Source organism: Sapajus apella, unplaced genomic scaffold (assembly GCF_009761245.1).
Source record: "Sapajus apella isolate SASKATOON/1434 unplaced genomic scaffold, GSC_monkey_1.0 scaffold1, whole genome shotgun sequence".
In the NCBI taxonomy this organism is placed as follows: domain Eukaryota; kingdom Metazoa; phylum Chordata; class Mammalia; order Primates; family Cebidae; genus Sapajus; species Sapajus apella.
The window spans coordinates 63,749,879-63,769,582 of record NW_022436941.1 but is presented as its reverse complement, the minus strand read 5'-3'; the positions used below and the strand labels follow the sequence as shown (position 1 = coordinate 63,769,582).

Here is a 19,704-nt window from a genome sequence, read left to right as displayed (position 1 = left end):
AAGAGTATTTGTTACTTAAAGCTGTTTTTGCAACTGAGTTGCTTCGAATTTATTAAGTAGTGGTGTGGAAAGAAATTTAGAGCAATGTTGGAGAGCAACAAAAATAATTTAAGGAAGAGAAAAGAGTATGGGATAATAAGACAGGCTACAGGATTATTTAATTCACAGAAGAAATCCGAAATGTGATTATATGAGTCTTCTATTCCTGAGAAACAGAACCACTTTTCAGAGTTCACCCTTCCCCACTATGTTGAATCCAGAATTGGGGTTAAATTGTATCAGGAAGAGTTTCATTAGAGAACGGAATCATTTCCCAAAGTAAAGGACTTTGAAAATGAAAGGGTCTCCTTTATGGGATCTGAAATACTTCTTGGTGACAAGAGAGAACTGACTCAGGGAGGTGGTTCTGGGTCATTCTTTTAGAAAGGGAAAGGAATAGACCAAATATTTATTTACATCCAAGCATTTTGGTTGCCTTAACAAATAATTGCCTGTATAAGTTCATGATGGTTTACATCATTCTTAGGAAATTGGCCCAATTTCAAAAGTGATAAAAGTAAAACTCTAAAATAATCAAAATTGCCCAGAGCAAAAACCAGTTTAGAAATATGAAAAAGAATTAAGTGAGATTCTTATGATCTGTGTAATGGAAAAGAGGGTTACTAACTAGGAGGTAATTGTTCGAATTAGCAATTCAGTGAAGGAACTAATCATAATCCAAGCCAAGTAGGATCACCTTCAGTCTCCCATGTAAAATACTGACTTGAATCTGCACTTATATTTCACAGAAAGCTTAGTGTCAAGTGCTCTGTGATGCCAGGGTGAAAATTGACTTTGAAAAGTATTGTTACTCCATTAGAACTTTCTAATATATGTTTGTGTCTCTGACAGTCATATTTTTAGTAATATTTGTTAGAGTTCTAAACCGGATATTCAGTCACTGCTTATAACTTTTTACATTAGCAATATAATGATTACTAATTTTAATAGTATTAAAATTTTTGTGAACCATATATGTTACACATTTATTTTAAAAGTTTATAGAAATATTTTTTGTCCTTCAGAAAAATTTGAAATACCATTAACAGACTCATTTTTTAGAAATACTTTTCCTATTCCCCATCAGAAAAATGGCAACTGTTTATGCACTGACATGGAGTAACCTCCAAGGTAGACCAGAAGGAGACAAAGCAGGTCTACTTTATGCACAGAATGCTCCTGGAAGGGCACACAAGAAACTGACAGCAGTGGTTATTCTGGGCAGAGGAACTTGTGGCCTGGGGGTTGATGGGAAAAGACTCACTTTTTCCATCTTCAGCCTTTCAAATTGTGCACCATGTGTACTCCGTGTATATATTATCCATTCAAAAAATAAAACTGATTCCCTTTTCCAAATTCAGTTCCATGACAGAAAAATTGATAACTTTTTAAAGATGTGCCATTATTTAGCCTCTTTTGGTGCATTTAGATGTTTTTACTCTGGGTCCCTGGGGTGGGGATTGGAACAAGATTATTATTATTATTATTTCCAGGTAATATACCATGAGAATGATTTTTTTAAGCTGATTGGTCTGTGAGGCCACAGTGCATTTTGAACGAACACATGTAATTGGGTATTAGGGAGAAAATAAATTTGGAAGTACTCAATAGTTAGTAAATTACTTTTAAATCAACCCACTTACCTAGAAGGATAAATCCCCTTCTGCCCCTAATAAGAGTGGTATTGACATAATAACTCCTTCCCCAGGAGAACAAGCATTTTCCTCCCAGTGACTGGCTAAGTGTACATTCATAGTCTCTTAATAAAATACCAAGATGCATTAATGAACATTTATCTGTGTCTGCTGGGAGTCCTCATCGGTGCTGATAAGGTCTGAATCATGGATTCTTCTAAGATGTTATTATTATGACTATTATCATCTCTACCATGTAGAATTCCCCTTATAACACCCAAAAATTTGTCTGAATAGGTATCATGTTTCTAAAAATAAGCAGAGCTCTCATAATTCTATTTGGTTTGAGGACTCTCTGTTGGCTATAAGAAGAAAAATTATCCTGGAAATGAGTATCACCTGTGAATTTCTTCACCCCCAAGTCAGTTATGCCTCACATAAATGAAACAGAATTCTCATGCCTTCTCTTCAGGATAATTGGAGCTCCCTACACTAGAATCAAGAAGAGTTGGATTTTCAGCTAGGGAAAAATAATTTGATTAAAAGATCAGGTGGGAGGACATCCTTAAATTAGAGGCATTAACCCCAAATAGAGAATATTCAAATAAAGATATATGTGAAGAGACAAGACAATATGATTAAAAAATAAAGAATAGCCCCAGGTAATCCCCAAACTATCTTCAGTTGCATATCCCACAAAATTTTTACCAACATTGCAAAAAGCCGAGGGAAGTTAGGAGTGTCATCACTTTTCCTGGTGAAAAAATAATATTGGTAAGCAACAAAAGAACCTAAGGACAGCCTGGATGAGGAAAAAGGGAAAAAGCAGAGGGCTAAGAAAACCTAGAAGTCTGTGTTCTTTATAATTAAGACAGTCCACAGTGGGACATTCCATCTCTAAAACTGTTTGACTTAGCTTTGAACTTTGATGGACACAGCCGTTGATTGATATGAATTTTTTTGTGTGTTGGGCAGATTTGTAGGGGTCAAGTTCAAATCTGTAACTTTCAAAGACTCCATTTTTAAGTCCTGCACCTTTGAGGATGTGACTTCACTCAACACCTACTTCAAGAACTGCACATTTATTGATACTGTTTTTGACAACACAGGTAGGTGTGCTGCTTAGCACTGCCTCTACCTGAGGCCTCTTCAAAGGGCCCGCTGTGATGACCGTGATAGTGTGGGCAGAGACTTATATGGCAAGTGGATATTAAAGAATAAATGGAGCAAGTTCCTTAAATCAGGTCGGATCAAAGGTTGGCTTGTGTCGTTTGTCTTTGTCAGATTTAATGCAAATGGAGCTTGCCAAAGTTAAAAAGTTGACAACAACAAGAAATCCTTTGATAAATACATTTTTTTTTTTTTGAAATGGAGTTTTGCTCTTGTTGCCCAGGCTGGAGAGCAATGGCATGATCTCAGGTCACCACAACCTCCACCTTCTGGGTTCAAGGGATTCTCCTGCCTCAGCCTCCCAAATAGCTGGGATCACAGGCATGCGCCACTACACCTGGCAAATTTTTTTTATTTTTAGTAGAGACGGGGTTTCTCCCTGTTGGTCAGGCTGATCTCAAACTCCTGACCTCAGGTGATTTACCCGCCTTGGCCTCCCAAAGTGCTGGGATTACAGGTGCAAGCCACAGCGCCCAGCCTTGGTGAATACATTTTTAAAGCAAAGAGGTAACCTGTAGTTTGTTTTGATAATCCTGAGTTCAAAATCTGGTGTTTAAGTGCCTCAACTCTATAGCCAACAGAGATAGACAACATGTGGCTATGCTCAATCCATATAATGGGTATTTTTTTAACTCCCAGGAGGGGGAAAAAAAGAAGAGAAACAAGCATTGATTGAATACCCATATACTGTTTTCTATTCCAGGTTATTAGACATTCATTATCTCATTTAGTTTTCACAGTAGCTGAGGCTTAGGAAAATTAAGTAATTTGTCCACAATTATAGAACTAGGAATAGCAGATGTTTGAACCCAGATTTATCTGATTTCAAAGCCTGTGCTTTCTGCTTTCCCAGTCCCAAACATTGGTCTGTGTGTCCTGTAAAATGAACCCAGCATAAGAGCCTGGCATTGGCAGGAGCATCAGCATTTGCCCTGTTGCCAAACCTGTCTTCTTGGTGCTCAGACAGGAACCAGCTCTGCCTAGCTCCAAAGAAAAAAGGGGTCAGGTGTCTTTCTGTTTCTTGTTTTTTAAGCAGTGCTATCTACCTGTCTTCTAACCCATTAAACCTCAGAAGACCAACATTTTGTCAGATCTTGATCAGCAAGGAAGATAGTTTTGATTCTCACAAACTTTTAGCAGAAACCACCACCATCTGCAACTGTTTGGATGGTTTCAAATGCAAGAAAAGATGAGCAATGAATGCTGGTGACCTTCAATGAGGCTAACTCTTGTTTCTCAGTAGATTCATGCAATAGACTTTAAATTATAAATTCAGCCTCAGGAAAGACTTGTTCCTTCTCTGTGTCCTAGAGTCTCATAAAATGGCAATAATAAGGCTGACTCTTTCACTTTTTTTTCCTTTAGAGTCTGGGTCTTGCTCTGTCATTCAGGCTGGAGTACAGTGGCGCAATCACAGCTCACTGCAGCCTCAAATAAAAAATTATTATTTGTGTGTGTGTGTGTGTGTGTGTGTGTGTGTGTGTGTGTGTGTGTGTAGATGGTGTCTCATTTTGTTGTCCAAGCTAGTCTTGAACTCCTGCCTCAAGCAACCCCCCCGCTGCAGCCTCACAAAGCACTGGAATTACAGGTGTGAACCACCACACCCAGCCCATGCACATTTTGAAACAAATTGTTTTTATAATTGTCGTATGGACACTATTAGTAGTATAATGATGGTCTTTATGTAACCTGATAATTACAACAAAGTAATATTGTAAAGGAGTAAGCAAGTAATATAATTAGCAAAGGCCAACTATAGGAAATCAGAAGATAACTGGATCCCTTAATTTAATGTATTCCTTTATTCAATAAAGGTATCTCATCATTCAGCTACTTTATAATGTGAAGACCCAGACTCGATCTTATGCTTTGGCAAAAGACACAAAAAGTCAAGCCAGCACAGGCCTGAAAGCCCTCGAGGAATTTACAATACTGTGACTCCTCTCTGAATTCTCAGTCGGCTTTCTTATTTGGTGCATGCTTGGTAAGAACTTGATGAATTGTCTTTGTTGTCGTTTCTACAGATTTTGAGCCATATAAATTCATTGACAGTGAATTTAAAAACTGCTCATTTTTTCACAACAAGACGGGATGTCAAATTACCTTTGATGATGACTACAGTGCCTACTGGATTTATTTTGTCAACTTTCTGGGGACATTGGCAGTATTGCCAGGGAACATTGTGTCAGCTCTCCTGATGGACAGAATTGGGCGCTTAACAATGCTAGGTATGTACCCAGTTTCATGTCAAATAAAATCCAGAGGGACCCTGTTTCTCACTGTACTCCCAGCCATTAGGGATTTGCATCCAATGAAGAGAAATCCCTTAGATCTTACATTAAGACTAAATTATAGTGAAAATTATATCTAATTACATTTCATTTGAGTGGTTTTCATGAGTTAACAGCTGAAAAACTAATTATGTGTAACCAATGTATATTTTCCCATTTACGTAGCTGAGTAATAGATGATATGCATTTCATACTTTCTGTGTTCAGAAGCAGTTAGAGCCTTTCATTCAGGTGAATGCACCAGTTCTTCAGCTTTATGGAGCCCGTTCTAAGCTTCCACTTAGAATTCAGCTTTTTTGAGTGATCCCAAGGACCCAAGGGTTCTTGCTTTATGAAGATGACAGGAAACATTCCAGCCTTTTGTCTGCATTGTTGGCAGGTGGCTCTATGGTGCTTTCGGGGATCAGCTGTTTCTTCCTTTGGTTCGGCACCAGTGAATCCATGATGATAGGCATGCTGTGTCTGTACAATGGATTGACCATCTCGGCCTGGAACTCTCTTGATGTGGTCACCGTGGAACTGTACCCCACAGACCGGAGGTATGTTGAAATGAGCTTCTAGTAAGAGGCACACCAAGCCCCATGGGACCACTGAAAAATTATTTTAAAATAAGCCAAACTGACTGGGTGCAGTGGCTCACACCTGTAATCCCAGCACTTTGGGAGGCCAAGGCAGGTGGATCATCTGAGGTCAGGAGTTCAATACCATCCTGGTCAACATGGTGAAACCTATTCTCTACTAAAAATATAAAAATTAGCCAGGTGTAGTGGCAGGCATCTGTAATCCCAGCTACTCAGGAGGCTGGGGCAGGAGAATCACTTAAAACCAGGAGGCAGAGGTTGCGGTGAGTGGAGATCATGCCACTGGGCGACAGCATGGGTGACAGAATGAGACTCCGTCTCAAACTAGAACAAAAAGCTAAACTCTCACTTCCTCAGGAAGGCAAAAATCCAAAAATATCTGAATTCACAAAGTTGCAGTTTCCACTCATATATTTTTAAAAGAAAATATAGGGGAATATAAGTGCTAACAGGAATTAATAGGGCAGTGAAGCCAGTGAAGGAACTTAATTGTGTCCTTAACTTAGTTTGTAGGCTAATAATATGAGGAAGCTGTAATGAAGCAGTGAGGATTAGAATTTAATAGCCTATCCTGGCCCACATTCTAAATGGCTAACCAGTCCTTAGAGGGTCATTTCCTTAGATTTGCAGATGTGTCTACATGAGCGCCGCATTAAGCAACCACAAAGAGGTCTCTAGAACATATTTCCTGACCTTCCTGGTTTGTTGGAGAAAAGCCCAACACATTTCTAGTTATAAAAAACAATTATGCCGGGCGCAGTGTCTCACACCTGTAATCCCAGCACATTAGGAGGCTGAGGCAGGCAGCTCACCTGAGGTCAGCAGTTCAAGACCAGCCTGGCCAACATGATGAAACCCTGTCTCTACTAAAAATAGAAGAAAATGAGCCAGGTGTGATGGCGGATATCTGTAATCCCAGCTACTCAGGAGGCTGAGGCACAAGAATTGCTTGAACATGGGAGGTGGAGGTTGCAGTGAGCCGAGATCATACCACTGTACTCTAGCCTGGGTGACAAGAACAAGACTGTTCAAAACAACAACAACAATTGATTCCAATGTGGAAACACAGAGACTCTGTGTCTTGTATCAGAGAAAGGGCTAGGGCTTTGGGGTAGAGCTTCAGCAGCTTGAATAGCTGACTTAAGGAAGCTCTGCTTTACCGTATGACATGAGCTAAGACAAATGACCTTTGCGTTCATGTACAACTCCTATGCTTTGTTGCTATAGAATTCCTTTGTGCTAGAGGATGGAGTCAGTATTACCTGGACTTTGAAATTTAGGAGGAAGGTTTTTTCCTAGAACCACGCCAAAACGTTTGGGATATCAATTTGCAACTGATCTTGAGTCCTTCCTCTGGGCTCATTCCCTTTTTTTATTGGCCCCAAAGAGGCGCATTCTCTGTGTGTCCTGACTCTAACTTACATTTCTTCTTCAACAACGTCTATTACTGAGCTTGCAGAACCCTAATTACTGAGCTTGCAGAACCCTATAGGTGCCCCTCCATCCATCTCCCTGCAGAACATCTGACACTCAACTCTGAATGTCTGCTTATCAAATATTCTAGTTCAGACCCTCAGTGCCTCATATATTAAATATTTAGGCTCTGAAGGGAACCATACAATCTTTGCATGGTGTCTCCATTCATTCAACAAATGTTAATTCTCTGTCTTTGTGGGCAAGGCCCTGAGGTGGATGCCAGGGCGGGTGCTGCCAAAAGCAAGATTAAGACTCTGCAGCTTTCATTGAGCTTTCCTTCATCAGCTTCTCATTTTGCAAACAGGATTTAGATGTGGATTACACTATACATTTAAAATGAGCCCCTCAATTGCTTGAGCCCAGGAGGTAGAGGCTGTAGTGAGCTGTGATCGTGCTGCTACACTCCAGCCTGGGCAACAGAGAGAACCTGTCTCAAAAAATAAAAAAAATAATAAAATAAAATAACCCCCTCAATGTTAAAGCAAGGCTAGGTCATATCCTTCTTCCTTTTTCTTTTACAGTGTAAGAGTGTGATACCGTTTTAGGTAAATCAGCTGCTTATCCCTCTGCCATAAGGAATAGAAGGATGAGCATTTCACCTTGGGCAAAAGTCTGGCTTAAAAAAAACCCATCTAGGTGTGGTGGCTCACACCTGTAATCCCAGCACTTTGGGAGGCTGAGGTGCAGATCAACTGACTTTGGGAGTTTCAAACCAGCCTGACCAACATGGAGAAACCCCATCTCTACTAAAAGTATGAGATTAGCCAGGCATGGTGGTGAATGCCTATAATCCCAGCTACTTGGGAGGCTGAGGCAGGAGAATCACTTAAACCCGGGATGTGGAGGTTGTGGTGAGCCAAGATCATGCTATTGCACTCCAGCCTGGGCAACAAGATCGAAACTCTGTCAAAAAAAATAAACCCTCATAAATTGAAATGGGTCAGGTCCTTCCTATGAGAAGCAAGGACCTACAGTGTTTATATTGTCAGAAAGGTTAAATATCAATTGAAATAACAACAAAACTTGTATTTTTGTATTAGTTCAGGTCCTCCATGAAGCAGATTTCAGGATGGGATTAAACATGCAAAAATGTTATTAGAGGAAATGACTGTGTGAGAGGAGGTGGAGAGGGAGTGAAGTGTGGGAGGGCTGCAATGCAAGTCTAAGCATTGAATTTTGGAGGTGTGCAAATATTCAAACCACAGCACACTGTAATTTTCATCAGAGAACGTAAGCACAGCCAACTTCCTGCCCACTTTCTAGAATCTGTCCTTAATGATCAGAATGGGGCAATGAGTCCAGGCCCCTCTCGAGCCATTGAACAGCCAACTCCTACCAAAATCCCTGTCAGAATTCTTTGGGCAACATAATTTAAGGTATATTCAAAGTGCTATGAAAGTTATAACACTTGTAAGCCACATTTATCAACCGCATTACAGACTTACACCTTCCATATTATACCTTTGATTTTACTAGGGATTTGTATTCATTTGTTTTTGCATTGCTTTAAAGAAATATCCAAGACTGGGTAATTTATAAGAAAAGAGGTTTTTAATTGGCTCATGGTTCTGCAGACTGTGCAGGAAGCATAGTGGCATCTGCTTCTCGGGAGGTTCCAGGAAGCTTCCAGTCATGGCAGAAGGCAAAGGGGGAGCAGGCACGTCACATGTAGAGAGCAGGAGCAGGAGATTGCAAGGGGAGGCTCCACACACTTCCAAATGGCCAGATCTCACAAGAACTCACTCACTATTGTGAGGACAGTACCAAGGGCATAGTGCTAAACCATTCCTGAGAAATCCACCCCCATGATGCAATCATCTCCCACCAGGCCCAACCTCTGACATTGGGGATTACATTTCATCATGAGTTTTGGGTGGGGCACATATCCAATCTCTATCAGGATTACAACTGCATTTACTGTGAAAACACTGAGGAGGACATTATTCATTATAGGACACATCTTTTACTCAGAGTCCACCATGAAGACTGAACATCTTGAGGCTGGGTCCTAGGAATCACACAAAAAATAATAATCTCATCACCCCCCTTACTATAGCCATACTAACACTAATAAACTTATATTTTTATATGCACCTAACATACTCCATTTCAATAACAATATTCCCCACATCTAATAATACAAAAATTAATTGACAACTCAAATACACAAAGTATTCCTCCCTCCATGAGAAACTGTTACGTGTCCTCACTTCATATGATAAAAATTATGTAATTCTTCACATTTCCTTCTGTGTTGTGCAATCAGGAACCAGAGAGCCTGTGCCTCTGCTAAATCTTCATGGTCCAGATATTTGTTTTGCTCTTCCTTATCTTGATTTGCCCTCTTGTATGCCCATTTTGTTAATTTTGTGTCTTTTATAAGTTCTCCTACCTAGATCGTTTGATAAAGAGGCGGGAAATTTTGGAATTAAACCTAGATGTCCTTATTGAATAGCACTCTTCTGTGCTGAAAAAAATGTAACAACCATTTTTCCATTCTGCAAGTGCCATTAACATCCTCCTTTCTTCAAAACCTCACTATCAAAAATGAGCATAACAATTGTAGTCTTAAAACAGATGCATGGTGACATCCTAGCTTTTCCCCCAAATTAGAGAGAACCTGCACAATGATTGGGACATGATGATTTAAGGGGCACAAAAAAAAAGTTGGAAGGGGGACTGAAAATACCATCCCTCTGGACATATGGTTTGTTTTTCTGGAGACCTGCCCAATCCAGAAGCTATCTAAGATCCCCTCAGCCAAGAGTCATCTCATTAGCCTACAAAAGACACTCTCTTTTGGGAGTGAGGAGAGGAAAGGATGGGGTCTCCCTCTGTTGCCCAGAGGTACAATCTGTCCCCAGAGCTGAAATGCGGTAACTCAATCATAGCTCACAACAGCCTCGAATTCCTGGGTTCAAGTGATCCTCCCCCATCAGCTTCCAGAGTAGCTGGGACTATAGATGTGTACCACCATGCCAGGCTAAATATATATATCGTATATATATGATATATATATTTAGCCTTTATATATATATGGCCTTTATATATATATATATATAGAGAGAGAGAGAGAGAGAGAGAGTGAGAGAGAGAGAGAGATGGGTTCTCACTGTGTTTCCCAGGCTGGTCTCAAACTCCTGGCCTCAAGCGATCCTTCTGCCTCAGCCTCTGGGGTAGCTGGTATTACAGGTGTGAGCCATTGTGCCAGGCTCCAAAAGACACTCTTATCCAAAGGTGCTCTGTGCTGGGAACTGGGGATGAAGACCAAATATTCATTCTTTATTCACATCATATATTTAATGCTGGAGATTATTACTAAAGTGTGATTTGTTATTCAATGGATTTAACTATGCAAAAGGTGGGAAATTATACCCTTGGACAGCAAATCAAAAACAAATTTATATCCCCTGAAACTTTAGCTACTAGTTATAAGCATGACCTCAAAAAGAATACTCTGGGTAAAACAAAATTTAAATTCTATACAGCAAGAAATACCATATGCACATTTAAATGATAAACTGAGGGCAGGAGAGGGTTGAAACAGAAAAGAATTAATAACCTGAATATAACAATTGGAAATTCATAAAGAAGCCAATATTTAAAAGATAGATGAGATCCAGCGTGATCTGGGGCAAGTGAGGGATTACTGCTCTGAGTCTATTGTGGAAATTCTAAAACCAGGTACCACATTTGTAGATTGCAGATTGTAGTGTAGATTGTAGATCCTCCTCTACAAATAGAGAAGATTCTCTGTTTGTAGAGAAGAGTCTCTTCTCTGGCAAGAAAAGGGAGGCGGGCCGGGCGCGGTGGCTCAAGCCTGTAATCCCAGCACTTTGGGAGGCCGAGGCGGGTGGATCACGAGGTCAAGAGATCGAGACCATCCTGGTCAACATGGTGAAACCCCGTCTCTACTAAAAATACAAAACATTAGCTGGGCATGGTGGCGCGTGCCTGTAATCCCAGCTACTCAGGAGGCTGAGGCAGGAGAATTGCCTGAATCCAGGAGGCGGAGGTTGCAGTGAGCCGAGATCGCGCCATTGCACTCCAGCCTGGGTAACAAGAGCGAAACTCCGTCGCCACAACAAAAAAAAAAAAAAAAAAAAAGAAAAGGGAGACATTGCCTTATTATTACCAGATATAGGTAGAAGTCCAGGTACTCCACTTAGCCTCCATTGACACCCAAGAGTGGGCATTCTCTTTACTGCTGGGAGGGTTGGGAGTCCACACTCCCTTCTTTATCATGGATACCATGGGAGGGAGGAAAAGAGGAGCTCATTACCACCCAGCAGGAATGAAAGTCCTAGCTCTTTTCTTACCCTTCTCTGACACCACCCCAGTGGTGGTGTTTCGAGGGCCTTGTAAGTTTCACAAGGGTGGAAGTCTAGGCTTCCACCATACCTTTGCTGATGTAGCTGGCATTTGAGCTACAATTTTTTCCTGGTGTTTGGTCTGAGGAGAGAGGTTATTATCCAAAAGTTTTCTATCTTGCTAGGCTGCCCTTTCCCTGGTCCTTGGGCTAGAGAGAGCAGGCTTTGGTTGGGGCTTTTCTTTGTGCCTATTGGCATTTCTGGGTTTCCAGCTTGTTCAGTTCCAAGTCTGAGTTCTATGGACTAGAAAGCAAACACAGTGAACTCATCCCCAAGCTCCCTAGAGGTTCTGCCTTTTATCTCTATCTTTCAGAGTCTTCTTCTGTTTGTTTTATATATAATGTCCAAGGTATTTTGTTGTGGTTATCAAGAAGAAAAATCAAAGTATATCTATTCCATCTCAACGTGAATTTTAATACAGTTCGTTTATCTACTCAACTATTTTTTTGATCGCCTCTGATACAACCATGAGTAAATCAGTGGTGGTGTTTATTCTCTTAAGCACAAGTAAACTTCAGCTGCAATATAGTGTGGTCAGGGTTATTATGTGGGAAGTGCATGATGATCAGAGCTTCAGAGGGTTTCTTGGAAGAAGTAACATTTAATTGAGACCTGGTAGGTGATAGCCAGTCAAAGAGATGGAAACAACATTTCCATGAGAGCAAATACCACCTAACAAGCTCTGGAAGGAAAAGAGTTACTCAAAGAACAAGTCATGAAGACTCTTTCACATTACCTTATTGTGTGGGGATGGGAGACTTTGAGGTGTCTTAGAGAGAAGGACAAGATCATTCTTGCCCATTGGAGAGCTCCCTCTAATGGACAGAAAGAAGGCAGGGAGGCTGGTGAAGACACTTGACGATGGTGATGTGGACTAGAAAAACGTAGGTGGGCAAGGGGAGAAGTCAACATTCAGCATGTTCACAGATATTTAGGGCTGATAAAGTCAACAAAGCTTGGTGCTTGATTAGATGTTGGGGGAAGAAAAGAGGTTGTCAAGGATGATTCCAGTTTCTGCGTGTGCAGGTGAGTGAATGGAGATGGCAGTTTTATGTTTTTTAATTTTAAAAACCACCTGTAGAAGCACGATGGCAATTTGAGGCTGGGACACAGGAGGGACAGTGGGTCTGGGCTGTGGTCAAGAAGGTAATAAGTTCCATTTTGGATATGTTGAGTTTTCACGTCAAGTTGGGGCTGTCTGATCAGCATTTGAATATTTTTGTTCGGATGCCAAAAAGATACCTGAGCTGGGGATTGAGAGGTCATTCACTAGTTCATTAAAAAAAAAATGATTATGGAATGCATATCATGTGGCAGTAACTATTCTAATCATTGGGAGACAGCATTGAACAAAACAGAAAGTTTTGCCTTGATAGAGCTTGTATTCTATAATAGTTTGGGAAAGACAGTAAATAGATAAGTAGATGTAGCATATTGGATGGTGCTAAGTGCTGTAGAGAAAAATAAAGCTACATGGGGCATAGAGAATGCTGGAGCAAAGAGAGTTACAACTGTAAGTAGGATGGTCTAGGGGGATATGACTGTAAAGGTGACGTGTGAGCAAAGACCCAGACAGATATTTGGAGAGAGTGCATTCACAGCAGAGACAACAGCAGGTGCGGGAGACAGCTGGAAGAGAGGCAAAGCTTGTCTGGCTGGAGCAGAATGACCAAGGTGGAGGGTAAGAAGCCATGGGGTCAGAGTGGACCCTGAAAGGGCTTTGGTCTGCTTGCTGAGTAAAATGAAATCTGTTGAAGAGTTTGGGGCAGATGAGTGACATGAACTGACTTATGAAGGCCACTGCAAGAATTGTAGAAAGAGATAATGGTGCCAGTGGAGGTGGTGAAAAAGTGGTTAGTTTCCAAAAATATAAGAGAGAGGCCTGGAATAGTTCAAGCCAAAAGAAACAGAAAACAAAAGGCTCCTTAGAAATAACATGTCTGAGAGGCAAGAGTTCGGATACAGGAGTAAATCCATGAAGGTAAGAAAATCCAGAGTTACCACAGATCTGGACTAAGAGATAAAGGACACCAGAGTTAGGATACCAGGCCAGGACAAGGGTTCATTGAGCTAGAAACTCAGGCTGGCAGAGTGGAATACAAAAAACTAGCCTGGAAGCAAATGGTCAAAGTAATAAGATGTCTTGATCTTCAAAAATGGTGCATGATGCTGAGAGAAGGCTTTGCATGTTAGAGTTTCCTGTAAACTCTGTACTTAGGACAGTAGGGCAGTAATAGCTTGCAGCTGGTTCTCAACAACATTCATTGGACTGACTTGCCCAGGGCTAGAACTGGCCTCAGGTAGAGAGACAAGATGTCAGAACTGTCTGCAGTGGAAGTTGAAGGCACCTCTCTGCTTATAAACTCACCTAGGCCAATCACCTCTATCTTGATCCCAACTCTATAGTAATAGCTTGAGATTCTTGCCAAGGCCAACTTCCTGCCACGGTGCATCTGCCACAGTGATTGAGATGCCGTGGTCGGTGCAGTACCCTTCTCCCCAAGACTTTTAATTCTTAGGCATGGCCTTGAAGGAGCAAGGAATACTGGTACTTCCGCAGGGATGAGTGAGATGAAGCGGGAAGACAGAAAAAGTAAATGTTGCAGTCAGGAATTTGTCCTTGATTGTGAGGCTGGGAAGACAAGATGGTTTTGAGAAGCATGGTGAGGACAGAAATGAAAAGCAGAGCAAAATGGTAGACCTGTGAAGTTTGGGCCATTATTGAATCACATGTCATCGTATAGTCTTTTGACAATTTCTACATCAGCCCTTTCCTGTGTCAAAGATGTTATATGTAATGTAGATCACAGGCAACTGATGTGTCACGAGATTCTTCTAGTAGACATGAAATGTGACTGTGGCATGAGCCAGAGATAGAACGGATTTTCCAGCTTGCCAGAAATCTGAAAGGGAGCCCCAGCCATCTCACATATTGGTGCTGGGGAGTTTTCCTTTTCCCTCATTTCTCTGTCCCCAGTCCCTGCCACCAGCAAAATTGCTTTCCACCGTCTCTCTCTCCTCTTTAGTGGGCAAAGCATACTTTGCTGGCCTGAGTATCCTCTGCACCACGTTGTAAACACTTTCCGTTGGATGTTTTATCCCACCTGATATTCCCTAATAAACACACACAAACAAAGCAGGTCACATATGTGAAGGTGTTAATTGCAGTATTATTTATGTTACCCCAAATTTAGAAAGCTCCCATTAGCCAATGGTATGGTTACAGGAATAATGGTTCCATGCTAAATAAATCATTTCATTTTAAACAAAACATCAACATGAGAAAACAGTAATATGAATGAAAAAAAGGAGAAAGCAAAATTTTCTAAATCCTCTGATATCCTATGGTTTATATGATTGGAAGCACACTAAAGGGAATCCAGAAATGAAAACCATTTGTCAGAAAGGTGGAGTGAATATTTCGCTTTCATAATTACCTTTGTATATGAAACCCACATCAATTGAAAGAACACAGACATCTCCAGGAAGACAGCAGCATTCTCAGCCTTGGATACACCTTCTTGTCACATGGAGCTTCTAAAAAATACTAATGCTTGGGCCCCAGTAGAGAAATAAATTCAGAATCTCTGTCCATGTGGTCCTAGGCATCTGTATTGAACGTATCACTATGGTTTGAAAGCTCCTTGGGGTGATTCTGGTGCCCCCAGGCATAAGCACCATTAGGTAAGGGCATGGTTATATGTGTCCATGCACCTTGGTTCAGCCAGATTGCTAGCCTAATCCTAGATTGAAAACATCTGCTTTGGAGTAGGATATTTGTTCAGGGACTGGAGGGAGGTAAGCCATTTAGCCCTCAAGAAGCCATTAGGGATGTGTCTAAGGCAAACCCAAGTGGGCATGATGAGGGAAGTTAGGGAGATGTGGGAGTACTGGGAGAGGCAGAGAACACCCCCATCCAAAGCCATCCTTCTCCTGGCAAGTTCCTACTATTCCGTTAAGCCCAAGCCTATTCTTATCCACCCCCTCGGAGAAGCTTTCCTGCAACTGCCACTACCCCCAGCTCCGTATCACTTTCTGTCTGCCCTCATAATACTTTGTGGGTATCTTCAACATTGCACTTAGCATGTATGTTGCCATGATCTTGTCTTATCCATCTTAGTGCAAACGGAGGTTTCATCTTATTAATTTTGGGGTCTCTGGAGCTTAGTGCGGTGCTTGACACTTAGCAGATATTTAATGAATGATTATATGAATATGAAAAAATGTATAGAATATGTAAATTAGGAGTGTATTAAGGACAAATGTGCTTGTTAGCAACTATTTAAGAGTTTCTTGCACTCTTAGCATTGTAGTGTGATAACTTAGATGGGTTCAGGGTTACAAAAGTTCTTTTAGGCTAACCTGATGACTTAGCCATCATTTTTAAGGTTATTTCTCTGAGATAAATGAAATTCATTGCGTATTTCAAATAACCAGCTTCCAGATGAATCTTTAGTTCACAATGTCCTTTTAAGGACTGCCTGTACTTTGCAGAATGCCCCATGCTGAGTCTTAAGTGTTCTTCTAGTAATTTCTACCAATTATTTGAGTTGTCCAGAAAAAGTTTCTTTCCAAAAATTTAGACTAGACAAAAAGAATACCCCTCATACACTTTTACCCTTTAACAGGTAAATTCTATAAGCTAAGTCCGGATCTACACCATTTCAGGCCTTTTCAAAATGTGGCACTTAAACCAGGCGCTATGGTTTACACCTGTAATCCCACCACTTTGGGAGGCTGAGATGGGAGAATCACTCTAGCCCAGGAGTTCAAAACCAGCCTGGGAAACATAGTGAGTACCCCGCCTCTGCAAAAAGTTAAAAAATTAGCTGAGCTTGGTGGCACATACCTGTGCTCTTAGCTACTTAGGAGGCTGAGGAGGAAGGATCACTTGAGCCTGGAAGGTCAAGGCTGCAGTGAACTGTGATTACCCCACTGCACTCCAGCCTGGGCAACAGAGCAAGGCCCTTTCTCAGAACAGTGGCACTTAATTGTTCTTTTCTAATAATCTCATCAGTTGATGGGGTAGATATTCAGCCAGTGTTTAAACAACGGCTAATAGTCACACAGTGCCTACCACATGCCAGGCACTGTCCTAAGTGCCACTATTTTTCAGTGTCCTTTTCTTCTTCCAAGGAGCCTCAAAAAAACCCACATCTGGCCCTGCACTAAAGACAGAAAAATCCACAAAGAGCCTGGCTGTGAGGACAAAATTATCCTCATTTTATCCAGAATGAAGCCAGTAGTTTTTTTTTTTCCTCCACCAATTAAAACATAAAATGGGCCAGGCATGGTGGCACATGCCTGTAATCCCAGCACTTTGGGAGGCCGAAGCAGGCAGATCACTTGAGATCAGGAGTTCGAGACCAGCCTGGCCAACATGGTGATACCCCATCTCTACTAAAAATACAAAAATTAGCCAGGCATGGTAGTGCGTGCCTGTAATCCCAGCTACTCAGGAAGCTGAGGCAGGAGAATCACTTGAACCTGGGAGGCAGAGGTTGCAGTGAGCCAAGATTGTGCCACTGCACTGCAGCCTGGGCAATAGGGTGAGACTCCATCTCAAAAAAACAAAAAACAAATAAACAGCATAAGGCAATATAAATAAACTAGAACCCAATAAATTGTGAGGACCCCAGAGAAGGAACCACTGTCCAGCTGCAGAGGTGGCCACATCCCCATCAGCTGAGTCTAAGTGCTGCTGCAAACCAGCCCCATATACCAGCACATGTGTCTCAGATCAAGGGAGTTTATGATACAGGGAGGAGAGCCGCCTTAATGGAATGAGCAACAGGGCAGCTGCGGTCACAGGGTACATTTTGGGGGAAGAATGTGCATTTTAAATTTTTAAATAAGTAGATTGAGTACAAATTGAGAAAGGCTTCTGAATGAAGAGATAAGGAGCAAAGGGTAGAGCAGTACAATGACATGAGATCATTTCATTCTTTCCCTTCAGTGCTTGTTGGTTAAGAGAAGGCATGAAAACATATTTGGTCTGAAAAATAATGCATTAGTTCTTTCTGCAGCTGACAGTCAGGGTTCTGCAACTTCTGAGCTGCACACCCTCAAAGGACTTTATGAGCACAAGATACCTTGTACTTTGTGTGTCTGCAGAAGCAATACCTTTTCCTTTAAGTAAGAACAGAGAGTAAATGAACTAAAAGCCTATTTATAAACAACCCCAAGGGAGAGTCACTTTGTGACTGGTTTTTCTAATACACCTGTGTATTCTAATTTTCTAGTACATGGCTGTATTAGATGCATTGAAAAACTACACCCAGCTGGGCCTGGTGGCTCATGGCTGTAATCCCAGCCGTTTAGGAGGCTGAAGCGGGTGGATTGCTTGAGCCCAGAAGTTCAAAACTAGCTTGGGCAATGTGGTGAAACCCCCATCTCTACAAAAAAAAAAAACAAAAAAAATTGCCCAGGCGTGGCGGTGCAAACTTTTAGCCCCAGCTACTCAAGAGGCTAAGGTGGGAAAATCACCTGAGCCCAGGAAGTCGAGGCTGCAGTGAGCCATGATCACACCACTGCACTCCAGCCTGGGTAACAGGAGTGAAACTTGTCTCAAAAAATGAGAAAACAGCTGGGCACAGTGGCACGTGCCTGTAGTCCCAGCTACTCAGTGGCTGAGGTGGGAGGATCGCTTGAGTCCAGGAGTTCTGGGCTGTAGTGCACTAAGCCGATCGGGCGTCTGCACTGTTTGGCATCAATATGGTGACCTCCCCGGAGCGGGTACCACCAGGTTGCCTAAGGAGGGGTGAACCGTCCAGGTTGGAAACGGAGCAGGTCAAAACTCCTGTGCTGATCAGTAGAAGGATCGCACCTGTGAATAGCCACTGCACTCCAGCCTGGGCAACATGGCAAGACCCCATCTCTTAAAAAATAATAATAGTAAATAAAAAACAAAAGAGAAATTACACCTGCAGCTGCACATATTTGAAAGAAAAATTTACTTATCCAGGGAGAGGGTAGTCACATTTTCTTGAATGCCAACACTAATTTTTTTTTTCTCTTTTTATTTTATTTATTTATTTAGAGACAGGATTTCACTATGTTGGCCAGGATGGTCTCAAACTCCTAACCTCATGATCCGCCTGCCTCAGCCTTCCAAAGTGCTGGGATTACAGGTGTGAGCCACCTCACCCAGCCACCAACACTAATTTAAGGAGGCTGTGTGCTTTGCATCCACACCAGATTTTCATCTAAAGAACTGCCTTTGCTTGGTAAATGAAAATGAAGATTCTTAAGAAAAAACGATTTGATTGTCTTTTTAAAAACCCTCAGATACCAGATGCTCCTAACGCATCTGCCTTTAGTCTGCCCAGGAATCTCAGGAAGTCATCCGTTCCCCAAGTAGAGTTTCAATGATACAAGGAGATAGCTGCCCACATTTTATACCCTACTCTGAGTTATACCAGAGGTTTGCCACTTGGGAAAATATGGTTATTTTAACCTAGAGGTAAATCTTATCTGGGTCACTCTGCAGTTTCAGCACTGAGAGACTTCTTCATGACAGAGAATGTTTTCCTTTTCTGTTTTCTTATCAGCAACATACACACAGCCCATTTCCCCCATAGGAATACAGCTTATCTTACTACTATAAAATGTATCTGATCATTTATGACTCTAGAACCTAGAAACTAAAAGGTTAGTTTAACAAAATGAAAAGCTGGGCTTGGTGGCTCATGCCTATAATCCCAGCACTTTGGGAGGCTGAGGTGGGAGGATTGCTTGAGCCCAGGTGTTTGACACCAGCCTGGGCAACATAGCGAGAGCCTTGTCTTCATTTTGTTTTTAAGTGAAAGAAGTCAGCCTTTAAAAAGCTGCATACTGGCTGGGTGCAGTCACGGTGGCTCACACCTATAATTCCAGCACTTTGGGAGGCCGAGGCAGGTGGATCACAAGGTCAAGAGATTGAGACCGTCCTGGCCAACATGGTGAAACCCCATCTCTCCTAAAAATAAAAAAAATTCACTAAGCATGGTGGCAGGCGCCTGTAGTCCCAGCTACCCAGGAGGCTGAGGCTGGAGAATTGCTTGAACCCAGGAGGTAGAGGCTGCAGTGAGCCGAGATTGTGCCACTGCACTCTAGCTGACAATAGAGCAAGACTCCATCACACACACACACACACACACACACA

General features: G+C 41.8%; 1 protein-coding gene across 3 annotated transcripts in view; it reads left to right on the top strand.

The window, feature by feature from the left end:
* The window catches only part of SV2C (synaptic vesicle glycoprotein 2C), a 269,321-nt gene that overhangs the window by 217,771 nt on the left and 31,846 nt on the right, over positions 1-19,704 (top strand). For all 3 annotated transcript variants that reach the window (XM_032278009.1, XM_032278001.1, XM_032277991.1), the window contains exons 10-12: positions 2,649-2,782; positions 4,868-5,071; positions 5,514-5,673. In XM_032278009.1, the coding sequence (XP_032133900.1) occupies positions 2,649-2,782; positions 4,868-5,071; positions 5,514-5,673 (498 nt within the window). The remainder of the gene's footprint in view (positions 1-2,648; positions 2,783-4,867; positions 5,072-5,513; positions 5,674-19,704) is intronic.